Raw genomic sequence first — 24,885 nt, forward strand, 5'->3', positions numbered from 1 at the left:
CAAGCCCTGGACTTTAACCACTAGACCACACTGCCTTCTTATTGGATCTCTTATTCACATTCTGAGACAAAGGCCCATTCTGCAGAAATCTCTGCATGTTTGTTTGACATAATAGGGTGCGCTTAAAAATCTGCATTGCCCCCAAAAATAAAATTAAAAAAAGTTACGTTTCCAGTCTTTTAAACTACCCAAGCATATAAACAGTTTTCAATATCTGTGGCTACCATACAATACCACTATCCTACTGCTCGATTCATACAGAATCAAGATTAGCCCATGTCTAGTTTGCATTATTTCTTACTTTCAAAAGGTGGTATGAAAATCTTCTGAAAAAACTACCAATTATGAATTCAACCAAGAACAAAAGGTTCTGTTCTTTAGTGTAAAGGATTCCTAATTTATTGCAGAGGCAGTTAAAATGTAATTAAAAAGGGGTAAGTCAGACAGAGCCCCATATAGGTTGCAAAGACCCACAGATTAAAATCTATACTGCATTTAGTAATCAAAGAAAGAACAGGAGTTGGCTTTTAAAGACCCATTTCATCTTATGGTTGCTGGAAGTTTCCCACAATGGCAGATACCATGATCCCATGTAAAAGTCCCATTTACAAAATGACAATTTTATACACGAGTAGCAAGACCACAGGTGAACTAAAAAGCTAGGAGTTTTATTAAATAAACTTCAAGTGGGAGGCAAACTTTGATACAAAAATACAAGATTGTTATATAGATTGAAGCAGGGGCATCTGCTCTTCTCACTTTACACTGTAAATACTGCTCGGAAGAGTGAAGCTCATGCATGCTGATCAAAGTGCTGCACCCAATTCAAAACTGCTCCAGTTAAAACACTACAAGCCAGAAAGAGACCATCAAAAAGCTACACAGCCTATAATCCTCCCATAGGAATTACAAGAAAGTAAATCTATATATTGGAACTTGGACAAAAGGAAAATGAAATCCGACAGGAAGCTTGTGTCGGAGATTGAAACTTCTCTTGTAAGCGATGGTTAGTCCTCTTGCCATGTTATTTGGGTTTCTCCTGGGGCTTGTCCTTGGCTTGTTTCTGCTTCTGTTGCATTATCTCAGCATCCCTAGAGACAAAAAAAGGACATGCTTACAAATTTATCAGGAAAAGCCATTTACTGTACAACACCATTTATCTGAAAGAGAGGGGTGGAGACACCCCCCAAAACATTTACTATTTTTTCCAAGCGAACAGAACCAAGCTCAGAGTTCTATTCATGACTAGAAAACTAGTCCATGCAGAGGAGTGCATCTTTTGTCTTATTATATATATTGGTGGGGATCTGTCATTATTTGCCACCACATGTTTATCCAAGGCTATTGTACGACATTGCTTATGTACTCAATATAACAAGAGCACCAGCAGCCTGAATACCTCAGTTTTCGTGCAGCAGCAGATAAGCCATCGTCACTTCTTTTTCCTTTGGTGCAGTCAGTCTGCTTCTTGGCATTCTTCTGACGGGCAAGTTCACGCTGGTTTCCCCCTGTGAACAAGACACCAGAACGAGAGAATGATGGGAATAGCCTGACTCAAACCCTTTACATCTCAAACTTTTCAGTTTTTATTTTCCAACTCTCTAGCTCCCTTCACATGTTAATTGTTGTTAAACACTCTCTGCATCCTAAAAAAGAGAAGACTACTAATTAAAAGACTGGGTTTAAGATTATTTCTCTTTGCTTCAAAATCAAGGTGATTTTAAATGGACTTGCTACCTGAACACACACATTATATATATATATATATATATATATATATATATATTATATATATATATATATATATATATATATATATATATATATATATATATATATATATATATATATATATATATATATAAAATAAAAAGAAAAGAAAATCTGAAACACCCCAATGCCTAAATCACTGGCTATGCCAACTGCGAGTACTCAGGAGTAGATCACATGGCCAGATACACTGGTGGTCTACTTAAAAGAAAAAAAACAAAAACAAAAAAAGCACAGAGAACAGTACAATACATTCATCGAAAAAGTGTGGCACAGCTTAAGAGCACATTTCATGAAAGTGGTACATTTGTTACCCAGGGAGCTCGGATTTCATACCAAGTGCAAGCCCAAGTTGTGTAGAACAATGGGTCTACCCCAGGGCTTCTCAGAGTGCGAGGAGAGGCGCAGTGCCTGTCCCTGCCACCTCTTGGTTCGTTAAAGTTCGTCTGTGCCGCTTCAATGTACAAGACTTCTAGTTTAGTCCGATTTAGACAATAAGCAGCCACCAGAAGCCAGTACTGTACTTCACCAGCTGGGCTGAATCCGTTTTAACCCAATTATGCTAGATTTAATGCGGAGCGGCACAGAAACATAAGCAGTCTTCTAAAATTACACACTACACAGACGATTAGTACAAGCTCAAAACCTTTCCGAAACAAACGCCATCCTAGCAGCCAATCGTATACACATTTTTCATGCTGGAATGCAAGATCGTGTGCTCTTGTAATGGTGGTCATGTAATCTGTGAACAGAACAGTTTTGTCTAAACGCATGTTAAACTTGACTTGGTTTCTTTAGTATTACTTAAGACGTTAAGGAATATGCAATACATTCACATGTTCCTGCAAGAATATAATGCAATGCATAGCGGACATGCAAACGGTCTCAAAACAATAATGCACATTTAAAACGTTGCAATACAAACACACACACACACACACATATATTACATCTGGGAACTGGTAGGATAACGTCCTACTAATAGTTCTGAAAAACAAACTTTAAAATGACAGCGTTGCTACTGGAGTCAAGAGCTGTGCGGGCTGCCAACATTGACATGCCGGAATCCAGACGGACAGGCTGTGCTAGAAATTTCGATTACGTGGCAAAGAGGGCGCTGCAGCGCCACCGCCTAACCTACACAGCACAGGCAAGCACTTCATTCGCAAAAAAACAACAACAAATCACAACCCTTTCAACCCAGATAGTTAATATCGGGAAAAACGCAACGATTTACAGCATGTTCACAAACTAGAGCATATCTTGCTGTTTGCAGACTTTCAAATACCTGCTTAGGGTAAACTAAATACTAATAATAATATAGATTTGTCCGGCGAGTTTGAGCACTACTCCCAGAAACTTCGTTGTCTATTTCTTCCAAAGTCGTTTATAGACAATCCTCTCAAATGTGAAGTATTTCGCATGATACTTTATAAAAAACAAATAAAGTTTTCACTTTGTTTCATCGGCTTCCAAACGACTAGTGCGAAATACAAAAAAAAAATACATATATTATTGACAATCGACGCCAGTATTTGGCCTAACTTCTACCACCACACTGGAAGCCCTATAGCTCAGCAAACACAGTTATCTAACTTGCATGTGTTATAATAATATAAATAAGTGAGAAGCAAAGCATTTTAATAACAGTTAAAGCGCTATGTAATATAAACATGAGTAACAGAAACGCAAAAATAAAAGCTTACTGGTCATTTTTTAATTTCTTTCCTTGTAGTTCCCGTTAACGTACCACACGGGATTTCACTCTGTCGTGCCAACGCCACAAAGCACCCCAGCAACGCGATATTTCAATGTCTTCATACCGTCCCTTTCTAGCAATGGCTCGCTCTGATTGGCTACCCTTCTAGCGTCAGAATCTGGTTTTGATTTTCTGATTGGCTACTGTTAGGGATTTTGTTGCTAGGTCATGTTTTTTTTTATTTTTTTTCTTCCAGGAATTTAATTTTTTTTTTCGTTGTTTGGGAAACTCATTCACAGGTAAGGGGTTGTTTACGTTAGGGAGTGTCGTCTGTGTTAATGACATTTGTTGCTTACCTTTGGAAACAGCGCAGTGTGGTCATTTTGATGCAGGACGGGGGACTGCTAGCAACGAACAGGCAATGGTGACCCGTGTGACGAGTCCGAGGGTCTCTCGTTGTTTAGTGCTGGGACTTTCATAAACAGCAGCCTGTTTGATATTATTGTGCCCCAATCCATGCAACACATTCTTGTTTTAGTTACACTTCCAAATATAAGGCTGCTGTATAATTTAACTGCTGTTAAAACTATATATGTAAAATAAAAATCCCAGACATCCATTAAACTGGAGTAAATAAATAAATAAATAAATAACCGTTAACAGGAGTCAGTATCACTTTATTCACCTGTATTTCAAATATGTTTAATGTTTACCGTATATGGAGTAGTTTTAATTATTTAAATAAATCTGACGGAACGATTAATGTATTTATACCGAACCTGCATTGCAGGTTTCATAACATTTTATAAACAAATACATTAATAATATATAGATGTCTCTTTTCACGAGTTCTCTGCTTCAGTCCTACATGGCGATTAAGGAATAAACGCGCATTTATTACAATACCTACTTGTCATTTAACATGCCTGAGCTCTTGCAACCGGCTCAGTTATTTATGTATATATGGTTTTGTTTTTATTAAGAGGAGTGACTCATTGAACTCATGAAACCTGACATGACGGTCTAACTCAGAACGCGGCCGGCGGCTGGACTGGAATTAGTCTCAGGCGTCTATGTGTAAAAGCGGCTCGGAGGTCACCGAGGCCTTGGTCAGAAGAGTGAAGAAGTATATCTGCTTCCCTATGAGCCCTTAGCAAATGCAGAAAACCAGAGAGGAGTTTTGCAAGGTCACAAACGTCCTGGGCGTTATTGACTGTACACACGTTGTCTTTAGACTTGCACCCACTCAGTTATTTGTGTTTCTCTATTAGGTATGACTCAAAGTGTTTTGTAAAGGGAGTCACAGAGTCTGCCCTTGTACTGTACAGTGAAGGGAGAAGTCCACATCGCCATGGCTTGCTTTGTTTTGTTCCCCTCTCATAAATTGTTACAGTATCTGATACTGTGAAGGTGGAAAACGAGAAACATGCCATGTAGACCTTTATTATAAACCGTACCTTGAACACCTGGTGCCCAGAACAATCACTACTAACACATGAGCAGCGTGGAATATACACACAAGTAATGAGAGGGATACTAGGATAAAGTCAGTTTGTGTCATATTTGTATGTGGAGGCTTGATGGGCCAGTGGTTAAAGAAAGGGGCTTGTTACCAGGAGATTCTGGGTTCAATCCCAGCTCAGCCACTGACTCGCTGTGTGTGTCCCTGAGCAAGTCACTTGACCTTCGTGTGCTCCGTCCTTCAGGTGAGATGTAAAACCAAGGCCCTATTGTAAGTGACTGCAGTAGTTTAATGCATAGTTCACCTTGGACTCTGTAAGTCGCTTCGGATAAAAGCGTCTACAAAATGACTAAAATAATAATAATAATTATTATTTATAATAATTATTATTAATAAAATCCCCCCCCCCCCCCCCCCCTTGGGTTGCCTGGCTTACTAGCTCTGTTATTTCAGTAGAAAATAATCATATTAACATGTTATTTTGTTTCTCTCTTCCAAGGCCCTGTACAGTCCAACACACACACACACTGGCTGTTTCTGACCTGGCATGGTGTGTGCTGTTTCCACCAAAGAAATTGAACCTGAGACTTCTGTAAAATAATGTCTGATCTTATGGTGGTACTGGCTGCACTGAATTCGAGAAAAAAACGGAGGAGGTTTTATCCCCGAAACAGAGTTTACCGGCCTCGGATATCCTTTCTCAGTCTGACGGAAGAACAAGTCTTTGACCGCTTTCGTCTGAATAAGCAGTTCATATATGACTTGTGTGAGGAGTTAAAGGGGGATTTGGAGTGTCACAGAAACAGCAATTATGCTTTGCCCGTGCCGGTAAAAATGACTTCTGCTCTGACGTTCTATGCCACCGGTAGTTTCCAGAACGCGGCCAGCGGCTCGACTGGAATTAGTCAGGCGTCTATGTGTAAAAGCCTCTCTGAGGTCACCGAGGCCTTGGTCAGAAGAGTGAAGAAGTATATCTGCTTCCCTTTGAACTCTGGTCAAATGCAGAAAACCAGAGAGGAGTTTTACAAGGTCGCGCAGTTTCCAAACGTCCTGGGCGTTATTGACTGTACACACGTTGCCATCAGGGCCCGCACCGAAAACGAGCCTGCTTTTAGAAACTCCAAGGGATTCCACTCGGTGAATGTGCAGGTAGTCTGTGACGCCAAGAACATCATAACCAACGTCCTTGCAAACCACCCTGGGTGCGCCGACGATGCTTACATTTTATCAAAGTCTCGTTTAACAGAGATATTTGAGACGGAAATTACCAGTGACTGCTGGCTTGTTGGTAAGTTTGTCAGTTTGTATGTATTTGATAGACTTCTTGGTTATTTTAAATAATAACAGTGATGACCGTTTAGGCTCTGTGCTTCTCTTCTTGCTCAGGTGACAGCGCCTATGACTTGAAGCCGTGGTTAATGACCCCCATTCCTAACCCCGAGAGTCCAGCGGAACACAGGTACAAAGAGGCACACCAGCTTACTCATGCTGTCATTGACAAGACCAAGCGCATCTTAAAGACTCGCTTCAGGTGCCTGGATCGTTCTAGAGGGGTGCTCCAGTACAGTCCCAAAAAGGTCTGTCAGATATTTTTGGCTTGCTGCGTTCTGCACAATATCGCAACTCGGCACAACATCTTAGTAGATGTCGACGAAGGCCTGGAAACCCCAAACGAGGACGAGGACATGAGCCTGTCACCGCATGAAGATGAAGAGCTGCCTGAGGAAAACACCTCCAGCGAGGCTGCAAGCATCAGAATGGAGCTCGTTAGAGACCATTTCTCATAGAACAGGTATGTGTGCAAGAAAGCCATGTGGCTCATTTCAGTGAATCCCTACAAAAGTAATCATTGGCGTTCCCCGGACTCAGTGTGTGCAGTATGTTTTTTTTTTTTTTTTACCCTGCTAAAACTTTACAACAATGACATTCTGCAAGATTTTGTCTAGACTAAACAGAAATAAAACAATCTGCGGTCGATTTGCGATAATCCACAGCTGCGTGGGGGGGTGGGGGGGGGGGGGGGGTGGTGGTGGTGATCAAATCAATCCCTTTTATTGTCTATTGCATAATTTATATAGCACCTCTAATCAAGAACAAAACAAAATATCATTTAAATTGCACTTTTCGCAATGGTCTCAGTCATCACAAAGTGCCTTACAAATATCAGTAACCTCAACAGGTTATAGTGTTTTACCACTGCCTTCACTGGAAGGGGCTTCCTTTATTGATTGTGATCTCCAGGAAGAGGGAGGTGGAGGCGTGGGATTGAAAGTGTAACAGTGTAACAATGACTCAGCTTGAGCTTGTGAATTCAGATCTAAACTGTGTCTTTTTTTTTTCTAGGTTTGCCAGTAGTCTTGTCTCTAGCACTCTTTCAGACTTTAGTCAGCGGAGCAATGTGTCCTTGGAAGGTATGTGTTCTTAATAAGCCATGCCCTTTTGCAGGACAGCCCCTCAAGTCCAGGGCAGTCTTGCCTGGTGAGAGACGGTAAGAGGAGGTCTGAACTCTGCATGTGAAAAAGGCTCCTGCATCTGGTTTATCCAATCACTCCTTCCATAATCTTTGGGAATACAGATGCACACTAACTTATGTGCCCCTGTAAGAACAGCGTTTTGGACCCACACTTCTTTCTCTGATCTTACCATAATGGCCAACGGTGTAATTTCAGTGAATATTATGTGAAATAAAGTTCAGCTGTGATTTAACCACAAAGAGTGAAATCATGTTTATTTTAGTCTTAATGTGGGATGTGCCCTTCGCTTAAGGGATTCTTTTCAAAGATTGGTTATTGATGTTCAGCAAATCTTTGTTAATGAAGTTCTGGGACAACACATTGTCTTAATTGAACAAAAGTTAGCATACAAAGGATAACAATGAAGAAAACAACCCCCCCCTTTCTTTTTTGGGAGGTAACACTGCACTTTAGTGGACAGAGCTGATGTATGAGCTGTTGTGTTTTGTAATAGAAACGCAATCTAATTGTTTTGCAGTGTGTAGTGAAGCACATTGAAGGTGTATGTTAATGCACAGGTAAGTGTGGCAAAGCATTATACAAGCATAGGACAAACGTGTGGAAAATCAGAGCACAGCTTAGTCAGAGATGGATTTAGATTCTAGATTGTAAAGAAGGCAAGCACACACATTCATTATTATTGTTTATATGAAGAAAACAGCTTGGAACTGTTTTGTTGCTACCAGTTTGCCTAAAGGAACACGGTTTATTTAATTATTTTTGATAATCTACATATAGTTAGAAATAAACATTTTCTGAATAAAATCTGAACTTTTATTTAAATTAACAGTGAATCGTCAGTGGCTGAACTGGGTTTGTTTTACAGACATTACGGTTAAACATCCAGGATGGTTGGGGTCTGGCCTTACCGTAATGTCTTGTAAGCAAGCTCATGCAAGCAAGCTGCTGTACACTGATGTCCAAAACGGGTGAGAAATGGTATTTCCAGAAGACATGTTAAAATGGCTCATACTAGTGTGGGATTTAAACCAAATGCTCTTATCGTGTGGTCCTGTGCCCCACACTATGGCCTCCATCTTCAGATGTCCGTCTCGTTTCGCAGGTTTCGTGTTAACCACCCGTCCTTCACGTTGGGTTTAAGGGAAGCGGTTAGTTTCTTGCTGAAAGGATCATTGATGTCACTAAGGTGCCAACAGCCACCACTATAGCAGCAAGCAGCAACTCCCATGGAATTCCCTGTACAAAAGAGAAAATGGGAAATCATTTATTAAAATACTAGAGAGGAAAAAACAAAACAAAACAAAAAAAACACATCCGCCTATTTTTGCTCATGGGTGTTAATGAGCTGTTGTTTCAGAATTGAGCATGTGGCTGAATGCATGTTCTGCTGTGTTTCAGAATTGAGCATGTGGCTGAATGCATGTTCTGCTGTGTTTCAGATCTGGGTGTGAATGGTGGACAGGTAGTTTGGAGCTGGAAGACACATATATTGGTTTATGGAATTTTGCAGGTAAAGGACTTCATAGTTTCCATCACCGTGCTGGTAGCCACAGTACTTACTGAAGGGTTCTTTTTCAGTGGTTTCGGGAATGGAGCGAGGCTTTCCCCAAGGTTATGGGTTGGTTTCGGCTTCCGTTTTGGCGTTTCATTATCGCCTGTCTGCTTCTTCACCAGCTTGGAGAGCTCAAGGTGGATAGCCTAAGAACAAGATGCCATACACTGTTAAAACAATTCTGCAAAGCTCCAGAAATGCAGCAGTGTGGCTGTAACAGTGCGACTGTTACTTACTGGTAACTTTTTGTTCATTTGCAAGTTTACAATCTGGTATGGTGCTGCATTGTCCCTGTAATTTTATAGGATTTGTTAACCATGTTTAGTATGAATGCATCTGCAAGTGAAATGGCATGACTGGGGACATGAGGGAGCTGACAATAATTCATGAATAATAATGTTCAAAATGCAAAACAAAGGGTTTTTATAGTTCCTGGGATTATTGAAAGTGAATGAAGTTAGCATGCAAATTACTTTTTTAATTTTTTTGTGGAAGAGCTCAGTAATACAGTGAACTTCATGTGCAGGCAAATTTTGTGGTATACAGACAAAGGCTGTCTTATCATGATTCACGATTGGGACAATACCAGCTTGACAGGTACATTTACCTGTCACAATATTTGCAAACTTACATCTTTCAAAAGGTAGCTTGTAGTAAAATTATATACGTCAAATATATCTGTTGTAGACTAACCAGCCAGCAGGTGGCAGTGTAAAGCTAAGAACTTCTGTACAGACTTTCTACCTATACTAAAAATTCTCAAATTGCTCTATGCATGTCTGTTTGACACACACTGCCTTTTGTTTTTGCTTTTTTTCCCAGCAGTTTGCAGAATGCATATCCATAACTTCAAGCAATCTAATACTCATAACAGTAAAGAGTTTATTGGAAATGTTTGTTTTGTGCTAAATTACGCAACTACAGATGACTCTCCCCTTTACTACAGAGTGTGCAGTTAAACATATATTGATATTGCTTGTATAATCTGAGACTCAAACTATACAGTTGGCACTGTCATGAACCTTTCTACCCTGGATTGCAGGTCTGGCTCAGGCTTGCTGGTGGAGGATTCAGTCTCTAAGGAAGGATTGGTCAGATAGGTTGCCATTCTTGTAATGTGATGTTTATCACATCCTAAATGAGACGGTGAGACAGTGACTATCCATGTGCTCAAGTTGAGAGCAGCAGAGGGAAAGCAATAGCAATGGAAAGGGATTCCTGTAGGCTGGGGGTTACAGTATTTATAGTCGTTGCTTTGTTTAACAGTTCTTTTCAGTCTAGCACAGGCTCTTTTTATCCTGCAGTAACGAAGAAGGCCAGTGATCTGTTCCTCAGAAAACGTGTCTGCAATTGCTTTCAAATCGATATAGATTCTTAAAGGGTGGAGTTCTACATGCTGAGTGGCTCTGCTTTACAGAGGTGCACATACACACTGTACTGTACACTATGTTTTTAGTTTTTGTTTTCAATTAGGTTGTATTTTAGAATGAGCCTCTCCAGTGCATATTCACAGGCACTGCACTGTGACTGTTGTTAGTACCATGATTTCAGAGAGCACGTTGGCGTCGATTTGATTTTAAGGTTTGGGGTCCCGCAGTCTGTCTTTCTGTCTGAATGTCTTTGGCATGAATCACAAAATAGCTGGGCTCTGCCTTTTTTCTATTTCAAGCCCCTATTGTTTCACTTTGTTTCCTTCTCTTTAATCAGCTCTGTATATTTTAGTGCTGTTGAAAGAAAGATTAAGCGGGTTGCCAAACACGCAGCACTTTTAATGATGAACCCCAAATTATCATAATGCTGGCAACAGAAACAAACTTCTACAGTGGCTGCTGTTTTGGATTTCTAAAATGAGAGGCTGCTTATGAAATTACTACATGTGGGTGTGTTTACTACAGATTACATTTACATAAGAAAGAAATTAAGAGTTTGGTATCATGCAAAATGGAAACACATTACAACTGAGAATGTGCAAATGTATACTATGTGTGTGTGTGTGTGTATATATATATATATATAGTGGCAGAATAGGGGGGAAGGAGAAAAAGTGTAGTCCAAGAAGGGACCTGCAGGACTACAACACCCAGAATGCCACAGGAGAGAGCCAGGATGGGGTTCACCTGGCTCCAGCCTATAATCATTATCACCTGCCTGCAATTAGCAGGCAGGGATATAAATCAACAGAGGAGAGTTAGAGTTAGAGAGTTAGAGAAAGGTACTGTGTTTTGTGTTTTGTGTTTGTACTTTTGTGTTTGAATTTATTTTGTGTTTTGTCCCTGGTAAACAGCTCAGCTGTCCAGTGTGTTAGTTTAAGTTCACTTCAAAGTTTAGTTATCGCTCCTGAGTGAGTTAGGTTTTTGTTTCTGTTTTATTTTCTTTTATTATTGTAAATAATAAAAGTGCACAAACACGCTAAAAATCATCAGTCTTGTGTCTGGGTCTGTAATTTAAAGGGCAAAACGAACCTGAGCCGCAAGGCTCATTTACAATATATATGTATATATGTGTGTATATATATATATGTGTGTATATATATGTGTGTGTGTATATATATATGTGTGTATATATATATAATCGCATGGTGGCCAAATGTTGAAACAGCAGTTTAGTATACTATAATGCAAAACGTTTATTGTTGTCTTGTGATTCATCATCCCCTTACACGGCTGCAATCATCAGGTTTTCCTAACCGACATGAGTTTCCCTGAAATAAGAGATATGTTTCAGTAATTATACTTCAGCAAAATATAGGGTTGAATCTAAATGGCATAACTGTATAATATGTAGAATCACAATAATTATACTTCTCTTCTAGGTCATGTTGTTCTAAGTTAGTAGTGATCTGTGAAAGGAGAAGGTTAGTGTAAAATTTGGGAAATATATATATATATACATGCTCTGTATTTCACAGAAAGACTCTGCTATATGTTTTTAGTACCCTCTAGTTCATTTGAGAACAATTGTTATTGCAGAATACCAGAATTTGATGAGTTCTTGCAGTGGGATAACTTTCAGAAGTTTACCATGGACTTTTGCACAGTAGTTTTTCAGTTTTACCATGCTTTTCCCATTTATACTATGCGTTTAACATTGCATACCGTGGTTTGCCATGTTTTTTTAATATGCTTTACCATACTTCGCTTACCTATGCTTTACTATGCTTTCCCTACACTTTATTACACTTTGCTGTGCTTTTACTATAGTAAACTTTTATGAGGGTAATTATGGCAATATCAATTAATAAATATTAAAACACATCCAAAAATTATATTTCTGCAGCGTCTTTCTTTTTTTTTGTGCAGCATCTCTTAAGGCAAGGAAGTTGTTTGAGAACTGACAGAGCGTCTCATAAAAACACACAGCGTGTCCACACCCTGAATACAATGAGACTGAAACAATACAGACGCCCCTCAGCCCGGGCGAGCGCTCGCTGCAAGGGAAATAAACAGCCAGCATGGCCCAGGGACTGATGGATCCACGGGCTTGTCAGCTAACGCATTGGAAAGCATTGTGTTTAGAAAATATATATTTTGCCTTCAAAAGTTTTCTGAGGGTAGAGGACTGAACTGAATTTCCTTTATTATTAAAATAGAAGATTTTGTTTTTCTTTAATCTGGTTTCCATGTTTTGCCAGCGCTGCCCCTGGATTTTCTCAACTGAAACTCTCTTCACTACTTCATCATAGTTTGTGTACTTGACTTACTTGACTCAGAAATTAGTACAACTAAATATTTACTTTATCTGATTTTTAAAGCTTGCTCTTGTCTAAATACCAATAGAATGATCTCTCTCCAAGGGATGATCTTTCTGGGCAAGGCGACTCTTTGTTCGCCCCAATACTGTTTCCCAGTTGGAAAACCAGATAACTAAATGTAAATCCATGATGGGTTTGGGAAGAGATAAAGGTTGGGAACTTGTTGCAAACTTTTTTTATTTTTTTTATTTTTTTTATCGTAAGCCATGCAAAAGATTTGTATATCGTTCCCAATCTTATCTGAAGCTCCCCTCGCACTACAGATTCTCTCTATCTCAAACCATCCTTCTTTCGCTGGCTGTTTTTTTTGGCTGATATGCTTCTTAACCCTGTAATGCACATTTCTGTATCACTTATGATACAATGGTTAGCCACCCCTCTATATTATTCTTTTTTGGTATAAATCCAGCCTCACAAGCCAGACTTTTTCATATGCTATATCTGTTATTGGACAGGGGGAAATAAAGTGTTTTGTTCAACAAATAGAATCTAGTTACAGTACATAATTAAAGTAGCTTTTCTTATTTAAAAATGCTTGGTCATTGCAGAGTTACGATCTTGTTTTAACCCAACTGTTTTTTATTTGAGTTGTTGACTCTTTACAGATTGGCATTTGATTTCATGTTCTGCTGCTATATTAATTGGTGGTTAACACAGACTGCTAGTGATGATGACAAATGTAGACTCTGGGGGTGTGAGGAGGAATCAGACACTGGCAAAACAATGTTTTATTAGCTATTATATTGGCAACAATAACAAACCATTGGGATACCGCAGTGAAGTAATGGAAACAACCTGTTTCATGTTAGTGTTTTATTTTAGGAATGTTAAACTTGTGAAAACCTGTAAGCTTTCCTCTGCACCAAGCGTTAAAGGGTGCAGAATTGTTTTTTTATACGATTAAAAAACAAGCTGAACAAACAAAGGGGTTTGTCTTGGAAACGCTATGAAAATATGACTATGGGGAGACACGGTTTCTGTTGGTTTGTTTAAAGGAAATCTAACCAACAAAGTAAAACTTGATTATCTAACTTATCTACACTTTTAGCAATATTGAAGTCCTTTTAGATTTTAATTTAGCTTTCTGACATTAAAATATTTTTTGGAGAGGAATATTTGTATCAGTAAACGCCATACTGAAGAACTGCAATGAGAGGTTAGTTTGGTCTACATGCCCATGCAATGAATGGCCTCTGGGAGTCTAACCCATGTATTCCACTAGGAATTTGACTTAGACCAATGCAAAACCACTCAGCTACCCAGTTCCACAAGAAATGGAGAATGGAGTCCAAAAATCTAACTATCAGGACAGGATGTAGGTGGATTAAAGTTGTTTTAAAGAGGCAGGCTGCCATGCATAAAACCAGATTGCAGTGTCTGTGCCCAGTGCAGACTGCTGTTTTATATCCTGCACCCATCAAAGTTAACAATGAAACAGCTGGTGGGAGCAGTTCGCAGTGGCCGTCCGGTCATTTTCTTGTCACTTGGAGTTCAGCTCTTCCGAGACAGTTTTCTTCACTATTCGGTATTCTGAACTGACCTTTTATCCGAACCAACCATCTTGTCATGAACTGATCAAAGTTTTAAATAAACAAAAACACCCTCAGCCTGAGTAAACGACATGTGTAATTGAATTAGATTCCCGAACTACTGTTCCATTTGCTGTGGTTTAGAGAAAAGTGGTTTGGCAAGTATAACAAGCCTAGAGAACAGGATAGGGCATGCATTGCTGAAACTGGAGCCACAGGGAACAACACAGGTGGGTAGTCTCAGTTGTCTACAGTTACAGATGATCAGGGAGATTATGGATGGTCTGTATCTTGCCATTGTTATTGATTAATAGACTGTAAATCATAGCGAAAAATCAAGTCACATATGTAGTGTTTCGACTAAATCAAAATATAAGCGAGTATAGAAAGTTGCAGCGCTTGCAATTGGTTACATTCTTCTTCTGCTGCTGATTATTGCACACTGGTGGTGGGAGACGTTTGGCCCATCGCCTCAAGCCTTATTGCTCCCCAGCTCTGCAATTAGGTCAGCATAATGAATGCCTTGTCTTCCCTTGTTGCAGTAATGCAAGACTAAGATACGCAAGCACCCAGCTGGAACTGAGCTAAGCCGTACCTTACTTCCCACCCCATCTAAGATATGAAAATATGAGTCAAGAAGAGTTTCACAACACCCTAACCCGTGTCCAGTATTTGTTGGAGGGCCGTGTACATCACACATAGACAGTGGAAACGTGCATGCTAACATATTGCATATCATCATTTTTAAATGTATTGTTTTCTCATATGGGTGTGCCGGGTGAGGTGGAGCAAGGAATCCCCAGGATCTCCGATACACAAAGACTTGCATTTTCTATCTCCTGGACATCAGCCAGCCTCACCACTGGCAGCAGGGAAGCTGCCATACATTCTGAACCACCCCCTTTGGTAAGAACAGTGACCTGTTCCGTGACACAGGCGGGGGTCAGATTGCTAACTGACAGGCCAGGCTTGAATTCCCACTTACATTGTTTTCATGCAGACAGCAAACATGCCAGTGCACAATTAGTGGAGCCTCTGCACTGATATTCTGCAACACCGATCTATTATAAACCAAACATATAAGAAATCAACAGCTACAGATCTGGTCATCTTACCGATGCCATCCTGTGCATAGAACAAAAACAATTAGTATGTTAAACTGCACTGGATAACTTATACAATAAGAGTACGCAATGACATGACATTAGGCATATTCCTAGATGCATGTTATTGTAAAGTTACTGTAATTCCAATTCGATGTTACTATTCTGCACATTGAAATGTATGATTCATTAGGTTGCTCTTTACATTACCTGCTGTAAGCTTTCCCATTATTGGAATTGTCATTTGAAGTGTAAAGACAAAAGCACATTTTCAGAGATGACTACAATAACCTTAGCTTCATAAAACCAGCAATATGAATCAAACATATATTTTGTTTACCACCAGAATTATTTTTTTTTCAAATTTAAATGGAATAATATGTCAAGCAGGAAAACGTCTATCTCAATCGGGTCACAAAAAAAAATAAAAATAATAAAATGCTTTCCTTCTGAAAATAGCAGTCCAAGCAATCTTGTACCGAACAGATGCAGGAGTCAGTTTAAAGTCTGGTAAGTCAAATTTGATAAGATGTCACTTATCAGATGGAAATAATTTGCTATTTGAAGTCACTTCATCTGACTGAAACAGACTCAAAACCTTTCCTGTTGGTATTAGTCCTGTGACGTGGATGACATTATCTGCTGGTCTCGGATTAGGAACACATTGATAATGGAAATCCAATTTTAACAGGTGAAGCACAATAAAATGGAGAAGAGGACACTAGTGGAAGTGAAATGGAAGTAGCCCGCTGGGTCAACTTTAGCATCTAAAACAGGGAAGGAAGAAGAATGCTCAATTGTGCAACAGCAACACTAAAAGTTTTCAAAAAATTCTGTATCATAAACAGTCTGCTAAACTATAAAGCATCTTCCTGGATAGGAGAGTCACCCAGTTGAGCTCATTCAAAACCTCAATGTCTATTCCAGCAAGCCAACACTGACAGATCCTTTCTGTTTAGAGGTTCCAGCTATTCTATCCGCAGGCCAATACAACCCAAGTTTGTGTAAAAAGCAATCACTTAGACAGGTTCCTTCATGCTCTTAATTCCTTGTCAGGCCCATGAGGTGAAGACCGATAACATACCATAATATTACCTTCAAACCAGATCTGAGAAATACTGTGGATTGGAGCCCTCAAAACAGAGCCCTCTACTGCTGCAGTTCCCAGTCTTTACCAGTGTAGGGGAGAAGATTTTTCCATGTGTGTCTCTCCCAGCTTTCAAGTCAACATCTGTTTGATTATCTTTGCATTGTAAATCAAGAAATATTACAACTCTCAACAAACTTTTCTTTTGTGCAAAATGCCATTCTAATGGCACATGGCAGCATGTGGCAACATCAGAATTCATAGGTAATGTAAATGGCAACTAGGATGCTGTTGGGAGCCACATACTGTGTGTGAGTTCAGATGCTGTTTTGAGTGTTAGCAGCAGATCAGTAGTTCAGGAGTGTGAGCACCTGGCATTTGCTGACTTTAGGCTTTTCAAATCATAAGCACGTGGATGCACACGCATACAGAACTCTTGACACTGTTGTAGGGCAAATAGCGATCACTGGAAAACATGTTGATTATTCACCTTTGTGGAAGGTTCAAGCTTCAGAGCTTTCTTCAGTGTCTCCATTGCTTCCTGGAACTCCCCTTTATCTGACAGTAACTGTAAAGAGAATGGTGGAAAACAATTATGTAAAACAAAGAATTCCGCTTGGTTCTCCTTGTGGTGCATAGGAATATTATTTACATAAAATAACCAGCTTGCAAGTTTTCCCGACCATTGGCAAATAATACTTTATTATCCAGCAGCCCGTGCTGCGTATTACAAGCAAGTCCCAGAACAAGCAGCTTGGTGTTAAACGAAGCTTCTCAGCAGCCCAGTCTTGGGCAACTTGCCAAACAGAAGTAAGTACAGAGATTCTCACCTTTCCTTTCCTGAAGAGAGCTTTGACATTGTCTGGGTCCAGCTCCAGAACAGAGCTGCTTGTTTCCAGAGCGTCGTCGTACCTCTCCAGCTTTATGTGCACAGCAGCCAGGTTATTGAGACACTTCACCCGGCCACCCCTCAGCTCCTCGTGCTCCGGGGTGGGGGCGGCTGGAAGGGGCAGAGGGAGGCACTGAGTATTACTGGAGCGGGGCCACAGAGTAAAAAACCATGTCCAATTAGCACTGATGTGTTCAATACCATGTAGTGCCCTTTGACTGATGACTTCACCTGCTGGTCATAGTTCTAATATGAAGAAGACAGGAACAGCAAGACTAGGTCACCATATCACATGATTTCTCTGGAATCAGGAAGTAATAGAAAGCAGCTGGCAACTTGGATTCTACAGCCTCAGATCATGATTTCAATTCAATAACAGAGCTCAGAACCACCCAGGATGATTGTCAACATTCTAAAAATGTAAGGCGAAAGTAAAGAGAAAAAGAAAATACCATTTAAAGCTGCTCAGCCTTTAAAATGAGTTTATATCTTCAACCCCCTAGCCAATGAACAGCTCTGGATCCCAGTTCAGTTTTCTCACTGTTTATTTTTCTCTTAAACAGGAAAGCGATGTCAGTTTATCTCATATACAGGAAAGCGATCCAGTTTATCTCCAGTCACTTTATTTTAACAAACTTCACATAACACTCAACTGATGGCAGAATTGTAAAGACTAAATTGAATGTTATTTTTTGATCCGTCAGTTTGTGCCCAGCTGCAAACCTTCCCGAACCTGACTATCTTGAAAACACCAACTGGCCATAGCCAACAGGGCCACAGTGTCTTTCACAACAACACAGCCCTGCTCTGACATACCAGAGACAACAATCTGGAGACTGACTGGAGACAGATCACGTCTTCCAGCTTAAAGGGTACTTGAAGTATGGCGTGCTAATAACTGGCTGAAATGGTTCCGGTGGCGTTGTGTGATCCACTCCCAAAATGTAATGGCTAATGTTTATTTCCATGTTTTATATGTGGTACACTAAATAGTAGGATGAACAATGAAAATGAGTTTGTTTTCCCAGAATAATGACATCTAAAGATTTTAAATAAAAACACTATACATTTGCTTCTAATGAGATTTTTTTTCCTTTTAACACTGCATGGATGACAAGGAATGCTGGCAACCTTACCCGAGGCGGGTGCAGAGAGAACCTGCAGCGCAGTGCTGTAGGACTGGAAAGCATCCTGGTATTCCTCCCTCTGGAAGTAGTAGTTTCCTCGCTCACGCTTCTGGCTCCCGATTCTGATGCAGTCTGAAGCAGACAGGGACTGGAGAGAGGGTCTCTCTCTGACCTCCAGCAGCTGCAGCTCGTACAACAGGGAGGCGTCCGCTGGGATATCGGGGTCCCTTCAGAAAGCAATCACAGGACCCCCATTTAAACAGAGCAAGCATTAGTACAGATTCATAGGAAAATGTGGCGTTGCTAATGTGACTGCTACTGAGCGCAAACATATATTTTTCCCACATAGGCACCGTTTATGAAACAGCAGGTATGGTCATTATTTTGGGGAATGTATTGTGCAGTCTAAGTGGACAATAAGTAACACATGCTGGGTAAAGCCCCAGTGAGGAAATCCAGAGCAATCTCAAATGGTTATATAAGCATTGCAGAAAATCCTTCCTGCTGTCTTAAACATTACACCGTCAGAGTATGTATATACTTCAACCGACCCATCCCTATCAACAAGACACGGTGTGTGTACAGTATATTTGTATGTGGCGCTGTGACATCTCTGTATTAAATGTGACCTATGTAAGATTGGAGCAGGAGGAATTTCTAATGGTTGACATAGAAACGAAGCACTATTATTAAACCAGTCCCTGCCTGGATCAGCAACATAAAGACACATGACAAAGGTTTACAGAGGATGAAGTAGGGCAGAGTGAAAGTACAGTCATCCTTTTTAACTGCCGAATCATGGCGTGGAAGATAAAGAAATGAGCTCTGTTTCTCTGGCAAACTGGACGCAGATAAATGAATGTATTATTTTATAGTTATGTGTTTTTGGGCAGTGGGATGCAGCAGCACTATGTCAATGAGTGACAGTGCATTCTGTCACATTGACTGGATAATATTTAAGAAAAAAAAAGTTTCAGTGTGTTCTTCAATAAAAGCAACAGCACCAAACCTTTACATTAGCTTATAGAGAGTGCCAAATGCTCAACAACATTTATTACATAGTGTGGTGAATTCATTACAGTGGCTGGGACACAAGACAGCCCTGTCTGCCTCAGGTCTTTCCACTGTCACCACAGCTCATATAAATGACAGCATGTCATAAAAGCTACCCTATTTTTAACATGAGTACAATCACCCACAAAGTGATTCAATATTACTCAAATGTAACAAAAATAACTGTATGTTCTGCAGCTCATTAGTAATTACAGTACAAATACCCGGCAACACATGCACCGTGCAAAACTCTCCATGTTACTTCCCAGCTTCGCCTCTCCAGAAAGTTTCTAAACGTAAAGGGGTTCCTCTCCAGAAAGCTCTGAAACGTAAAGGGGTTCCTCTCCAGAAAGCTCTGAAACGTAAAGGGGTTCCTCTCCAGAAAGCTCTGAAACATAAAGGGGTTCCTCTCCAGAAAGCTCTGAAACATAAAGGGGTTCCTCTCCAGAAAGGTTAGAAACGTAAAGGGGTTCATCTCCAGAAAGGTTAGAAACGTAAAGGGGTTCCTCTCCAGAAAGCTCTGAAACATAAAGGGGTTCCTCTCCAGAAAGGTTAGAAACGTAAAGGGGTTCCTCTCCAGAAAGCTCTGAAACGTAAAGGGGTTCCTCTCCAGAAAACTCTGAAATGTAAAGGGGTTCCTCTCCAGAAAGCTCTGAAACGTAAAGGGGTTCCTCTCCAGAAAGCTCTGAAACGTAAAGGGGTTCCTCTCCAGAAAGCTCTGAAACGTAAAGGGGTTCCTCTCCAGGAAGCTTAGAAATGTAAAGGGGTTCATCTTCAGAAAGCTCTGAAACGTAAAGGGGTTCCTCTCAAGAAAGCTCTGAAACGTAAAGGGGTTCCTCTCCAGGAAGCTTAGAAATGTAAAGGGGTTCATCTTCAAAAAGCTCTGAAACGTAAAGGGCTGGAAGGTTAATTGGTACATGATCAGCCTGAAAAATAACTAAGCCATCATATAGAAATGACCACATACTGCACATATCCTGTAATAAACCATTACTTCCCTTTTTAATTCATAATTCCTGAACCCCTGTCTCTGATCAATTAGCCTTCAAAGCCCAAGTGTTGTATGTTTCCTGACAGTTCAGGGAGCACGAAGAATGAAAAACCACAAGACTTCCGGAAAACCACAAGGTGCAGAAATCAGATATTATTACTCTAACTCTAAACCTAACCCTAACCCTTTTCTGATGCAATTGTGTGCTCACATATATCATGCCAAAAAATGTACGCTTTAAGTAACTATGCATGGCACATGTATTTACTATGTAACTACCGTGTAAATGCTCCGTAATTGGAGATTCTTAATATAAAGTGTTACCCATGTATGAAGGCACCATCCACTGGGGTTTAACAGCAAAGCATGTACACACATGCAGGGGATGACAAGAACAGTACAGCATGGGAAACAACTCTCTTCTGAATGTCCTCCTTGGCCGCATCACAAACATAAATATTACATTTATTTAATACAGTCCATATTGCTCACAATGTTGTTTGTTTCAGTTGCTTCACAAATGGCAAGGTAAATGAAATCCAATAACTTTGTCGCTGCAGGCATTCAATCAGATAAAATAAAATAAAAAAAAGCAGTTCAGTTTTTGCCAGGAAAGAAATTGCCTTGAAATGAAACCAGTTATTCTGGTCCTCCTCAACACTGATGGCCAATGAAAAGGTTTCATTCACCCTGCACTTAAATGAACACTAATGGCTCCTTAGCAGGTAGCCCCAACTCATTCCATTTCAGTGTGGGAGTGTTTTCTTATATTATAGTGTGCTCTAAGGTCTGCACAATGAAATGTGCTGCACGGTACAGCTAAGTGAGGGTTCAGACTGCACAGAATTTAATTTAAAAAACTTCAGCAGATGCAGGTTAATAAACAAATGAAATCAGTTATACATTATGCTCAAACAGGTATGGGAAACACTGCTTCCTTTCAGCATTATGAATGATATTTCAATTCTCTGAGAAAATGGAATGTTTATCCATTGGCTCACTTTACTAAATGTGGAACAGCTTGCGAATGATATCTTTTACAACTCTTGTGACAGCTTGTCATTTAAGCTGTCGATTGTGTATGAGAAAGAAAGTCACTGTCTCTCTTCTCACACCTTTTCAACACAATTAGGAGATCACCTGTGACCTGTCAGAAATCACAGTCAAATGAATTATCTCTTCGCTTTACTCACGCCCGTCTCACTCTAATTTCAAACATGTGCGGAATTGAAGCCAGATTACTATAAACACCATATCAAAGTGCAAGTTCGGTCAATGAGGTCAACACCAAGATGCATGAAGTGGTGCCAGAGACTGGAATTAAGAAAATCGGATTAAGAGAATGGGTGTGGGGGCCAGCAAAGGGAAATTGAATCGAAAGAAAATCTATGCGCTAAGACTGAGTTCACAGCTCTTTATTAGTTTAAAAGTACAGGGCCCCAAAAGCGCAAGGTCCTGGGTATGAAGCTTTGTTTAAAAATATAGTTCAAGAATTGATTGTCTTTACGCAAATTGAAGAAAAATAGATTTTACCTGTATATAAACATATTTTGACATTGTTAGTCAGCCCTTGCTATATCAAGTGTGTTGATTTTAGGTTCATTTTATATAAATCTTTACAATATCTTTAATACCATTTACCTTGTCCTTATACCTAGTTTTATACCCACTGTGTGATAAGCTGAACTTGCCTTGATGCAGTGTGAAGGCACTAACCTTTGTGAATACATGCCCTAAAGCATATTCAATTACCCTGTAGTTACTGCTGTACTGTACCGTAGTAGACCATAGGAAACAGAATGCTTTGGACAGAACCTTCTAAACAAGCAGCATTTAAAAAGGACAGCACTGCAAATTCCACAATCATTTTAAGATCTCATTACATTGTTTGCCCCTTCTTTGATTAATTTATTAGGATGTCTGTTATTTAATAGAAGGCAATGTTCCTTGCATACAATCATAGCTACACTAATGTACAATAAGCAACGTTTGTCTTTTTGTGTACACTGAGAACAGAGCTATGAATCACAAAAAAACAGGTGGTCTTCAGCTGTATAGAGGCCCTTGCTATGTGTCATATTTTCCATTTGGCAAATACGAATCTATCATTCCTGATAAAAGATGAGTCATTTGAAAAGCATAGGTCACCTCTCCTGATCTGATGCAGAGCACAGTGACAGACTCCGAATGAATGACGTCTTAAAGACAGTGTCATTGACGAGATCTGTGGGGGTGTACGTGCTCCTCCATTGGCAAATACCTTCACACACTTACACAGCGAAAGCCTCTGAATGTCATCCTGTTTGCACACCTTCTTTCTGATCACACAAAGCAGTCAATTCAAGGAAGGCACAGGTGTTGCACTGGGTGAACAGCAAGGGGAAGGCAATTTCAGACTACAATATGTGGTTGATTCAGTTAACCAGTGATTCTATTAAACGATTGCAGTTATGATTAAGTGAGACTATATCCAGAGCCAGATCTATATGCTCAGGCTCTGAGAGTGCGCTATGCATGTAAATGGAATCCTACTACAGACACAAACCACATAAGTTGGTATGCTAATCATATATGTTCTATTCAATTAAAGCTGCAGTGCTCCGCAATCTTGTTTCATTTTACTCAAACATCTATTCTCACTCCTTATTGTTTGTTTTCAGTGTGTCTTGCCTAGTTTGGCCTTCCATGATTCAGAAAAAGCGACCTTGATTTTTTTGTTCAAAGTTTGATTGTTCAAATTTTCAGCTGTAAGGAGACAGCTTCCTCTCTCCTTGAAACATGCTTGCCCAAGTGTCACTGTGATACCAACAGGTACGCCACCGCTACAGCTGGTGAGGTAATAAGGTTCTACATGACATCATCATCAAGCTCTAACAGAGAATGCAATGCTGGCACAGAAGTTCAGAGCCCGTGTTTTAAAGTATTTTAAATCTCCATGGGGCCCTACACCTTTAACAATGAAAGCTGATCCTTTCTATACTGACATGGCGGGGAGGAGGGGGGGGGGGGAGGGGGGCAGGAGGTCTGCTACTTCACACTTTCCAAGACTAAGCTGGCCCTAATGGATTTCTCTACAGTGGCACCCCCAAGGGAATGTGTCTAGGAATACATTATTGCTGGTTTTAAACTCACTGACAGCAGAGATGTTAAAACCTCTACTGCATTACAAAACTGGAGACTGAATACTGGTCGCCAGTTGAAATTCTTGCACTAGCATAAAATGTCCTTAATGTTAAATAAAAAACATGTGGATAATTGATTTTAAAAAATTGATATCAGGACATTTCGGACTACAAGTCCTTCTTCAGCTGGATGGAAAAAGCAGTAGGATTTATTTTGTTTGTATTCTGAGTTCTGACCCAAGCAGTTGGGCTGATGTTCTTGTTTTGTTTTGGAAAGCAAGTTTATGAATTGTTTAGGCAGCTGCACTTCACAGAAATAACCCCCACCCCTCACGGTACAAGCATTGCCACGTCCATGCAGTTCAATGGGGTGGTTAGAGGTAGGGTTAGGGTCACAGGTCAAACTTGGTAAAGATACCATCATCAAGAGCTCAGTTCTTTAATATGCTTCTGTCACCTTCAGACCCACTCATGTTTTAGACCTCGGAACCATCATAAACATTTGAATTTATCGGCCAAGTATTGAAGAAGATCAACATAAAAAAAAAACATCAATTATTTTCATTTGAAGCAAAAGGAAAATAATTAACAGATGCTCCAAGTATAAACCCAGACAAATTAAGATCTATTCTACTTTTTAATGTCAGCATTTCCTGGAGATTGCTTTCAGCAGAATCATCATGGGACTCATAAAAAGAGCTATGGGCTGGACACACACGCTTCCCAGATTTCCTGTAAAAGCAAAATTGTGTGCAGATGATCCAAAAGCAAGCTTCACTTTTACTGCATGCTCCCTTCCAATGTATTTGTCTGTCACACAGGTTCTTTCTGTAAATGCCTGTATGTGTTGAACACGTGCTGGTTAACATTATCATACAGCATCTCTTTCTACCACAACAGAGAGAGTGAGGCATGGTTCCTTTTTAACACAGTGCTGCATGGTTAAAACATAGCAAAGAGCAGTGAGTTCTAGTCATTTGGTTATTATAAAGCAGCACCAACGGAAGGGTGTAATCGCACTTTTGCATATTAGTTTAGAATTGGCAGCTTGCAGAGCTAGCAAGCACGGCTACTTGCTTTTATACAACATTTTTATGACCTGGATTTTGCTCCACCTCATGTGCTATTCAGCAGTTCTCTAAACTCCAATCCAGGTGAGCATACCGCAGGTGATTCCATTCAGGTAGCTTACCAGCTGTCTTCCACACGTGAAAGCTGCTGCAGAGTAGCCTAAGGACACATCAAAAAGAGCTACATTAACTTTAGATTAATTCGA

At 40.0% G+C, this 24,885-nt stretch overlaps 3 protein-coding genes across 4 annotated transcripts in view; 1 reads left to right on the forward strand and 2 right to left on the reverse strand.

Annotated features, from left to right (window-relative positions):
* Positions 1 to 647: 647 nt before the first annotated feature.
* LOC117427661 (small EDRK-rich factor 2-like) lies at positions 648 to 3,599 on the reverse strand. Its single transcript, XM_034045846.3, has 3 exons — positions 3,477 to 3,599; positions 1,400 to 1,508; positions 648 to 1,091 (listed from the first exon to the last, which is right to left on the reverse strand). The coding sequence occupies exons 1-3, from the start codon at positions 3,481 to 3,483 to the stop codon at positions 1,025 to 1,027; spliced, it is 183 nt and encodes a 60-aa protein (XP_033901737.1). The 5' UTR covers positions 3,484 to 3,599; the 3' UTR covers positions 648 to 1,024.
* On the forward strand, positions 3,582 to 7,940 carry LOC117428571 (putative nuclease HARBI1). 2 transcript variants are annotated; one of them, XM_034047717.3, is made up of 4 exons: positions 3,582 to 3,768; positions 5,431 to 6,219; positions 6,318 to 6,723; positions 7,275 to 7,940. In XM_034047717.3, exons 2-3 carry the CDS (start codon positions 5,532 to 5,534, stop codon positions 6,716 to 6,718), a joined length of 1,089 nt encoding a protein of 362 aa, XP_033903608.3. In that variant the 5' UTR covers positions 3,582 to 3,768; positions 5,431 to 5,531; the 3' UTR covers positions 6,719 to 6,723; positions 7,275 to 7,940. The 2 variants fall into 2 exon arrangements, with proteins under 2 accessions (XP_033903608.3, XP_033903609.3); XM_034047718.3 differs by having other exon boundaries at positions 7,377 to 7,940.
* A 134-nt stretch (positions 7,941 to 8,074) lies between these two features.
* Positions 8,075 to 24,885, reverse strand: part of LOC117428347 (peptidyl-prolyl cis-trans isomerase FKBP8-like) — a 34,067-nt gene continuing 17,256 nt past the window's right edge. Inside the window, exons 4-8 of the mRNA XM_034047229.3 lie at positions 18,453 to 18,670; positions 17,258 to 17,427; positions 16,918 to 16,995; positions 8,966 to 9,103; positions 8,075 to 8,641 (exon numbers count right to left, since the gene is read on the reverse strand). Coding sequence (XP_033903120.3) covers positions 8,555 to 8,641; positions 8,966 to 9,103; positions 16,918 to 16,995; positions 17,258 to 17,427; positions 18,453 to 18,670 — 691 coding nt within the window. The 3' untranslated portion in view covers positions 8,075 to 8,554. The remainder of the gene's footprint in view (positions 8,642 to 8,965; positions 9,104 to 16,917; positions 16,996 to 17,257; positions 17,428 to 18,452; positions 18,671 to 24,885) is intronic.

The sequence above is a fragment of the Acipenser ruthenus genome, chromosome 21 (assembly GCF_902713425.1).
Source record: "Acipenser ruthenus chromosome 21, fAciRut3.2 maternal haplotype, whole genome shotgun sequence".
Classification (NCBI taxonomy): domain Eukaryota; kingdom Metazoa; phylum Chordata; class Actinopteri; order Acipenseriformes; family Acipenseridae; genus Acipenser; species Acipenser ruthenus.

Excerpts from the sequence above, each read along its gene's own strand:
- LOC117427661 (XM_034045846.3), bottom strand. Across the intron at positions 1,092-1,399 it reads GCTGCTGCACGAAAACTGAG|GGATGCTGAGATAATGCAAC; the intron begins GTATTCAGGCTG and ends TTTTGTCTCTAG.
- LOC117428571 (XM_034047717.3), top strand. The coding sequence starts at position 5,532 with ATGTCTGATCTTATGGTGGTACTGGCTGCACTGAATTCGAGAAAAAAA. Across the intron at positions 6,220-6,317 it reads CAGTGACTGCTGGCTTGTTG|GTGACAGCGCCTATGACTTG; the intron begins GTAAGTTTGTCA and ends CTTCTTGCTCAG.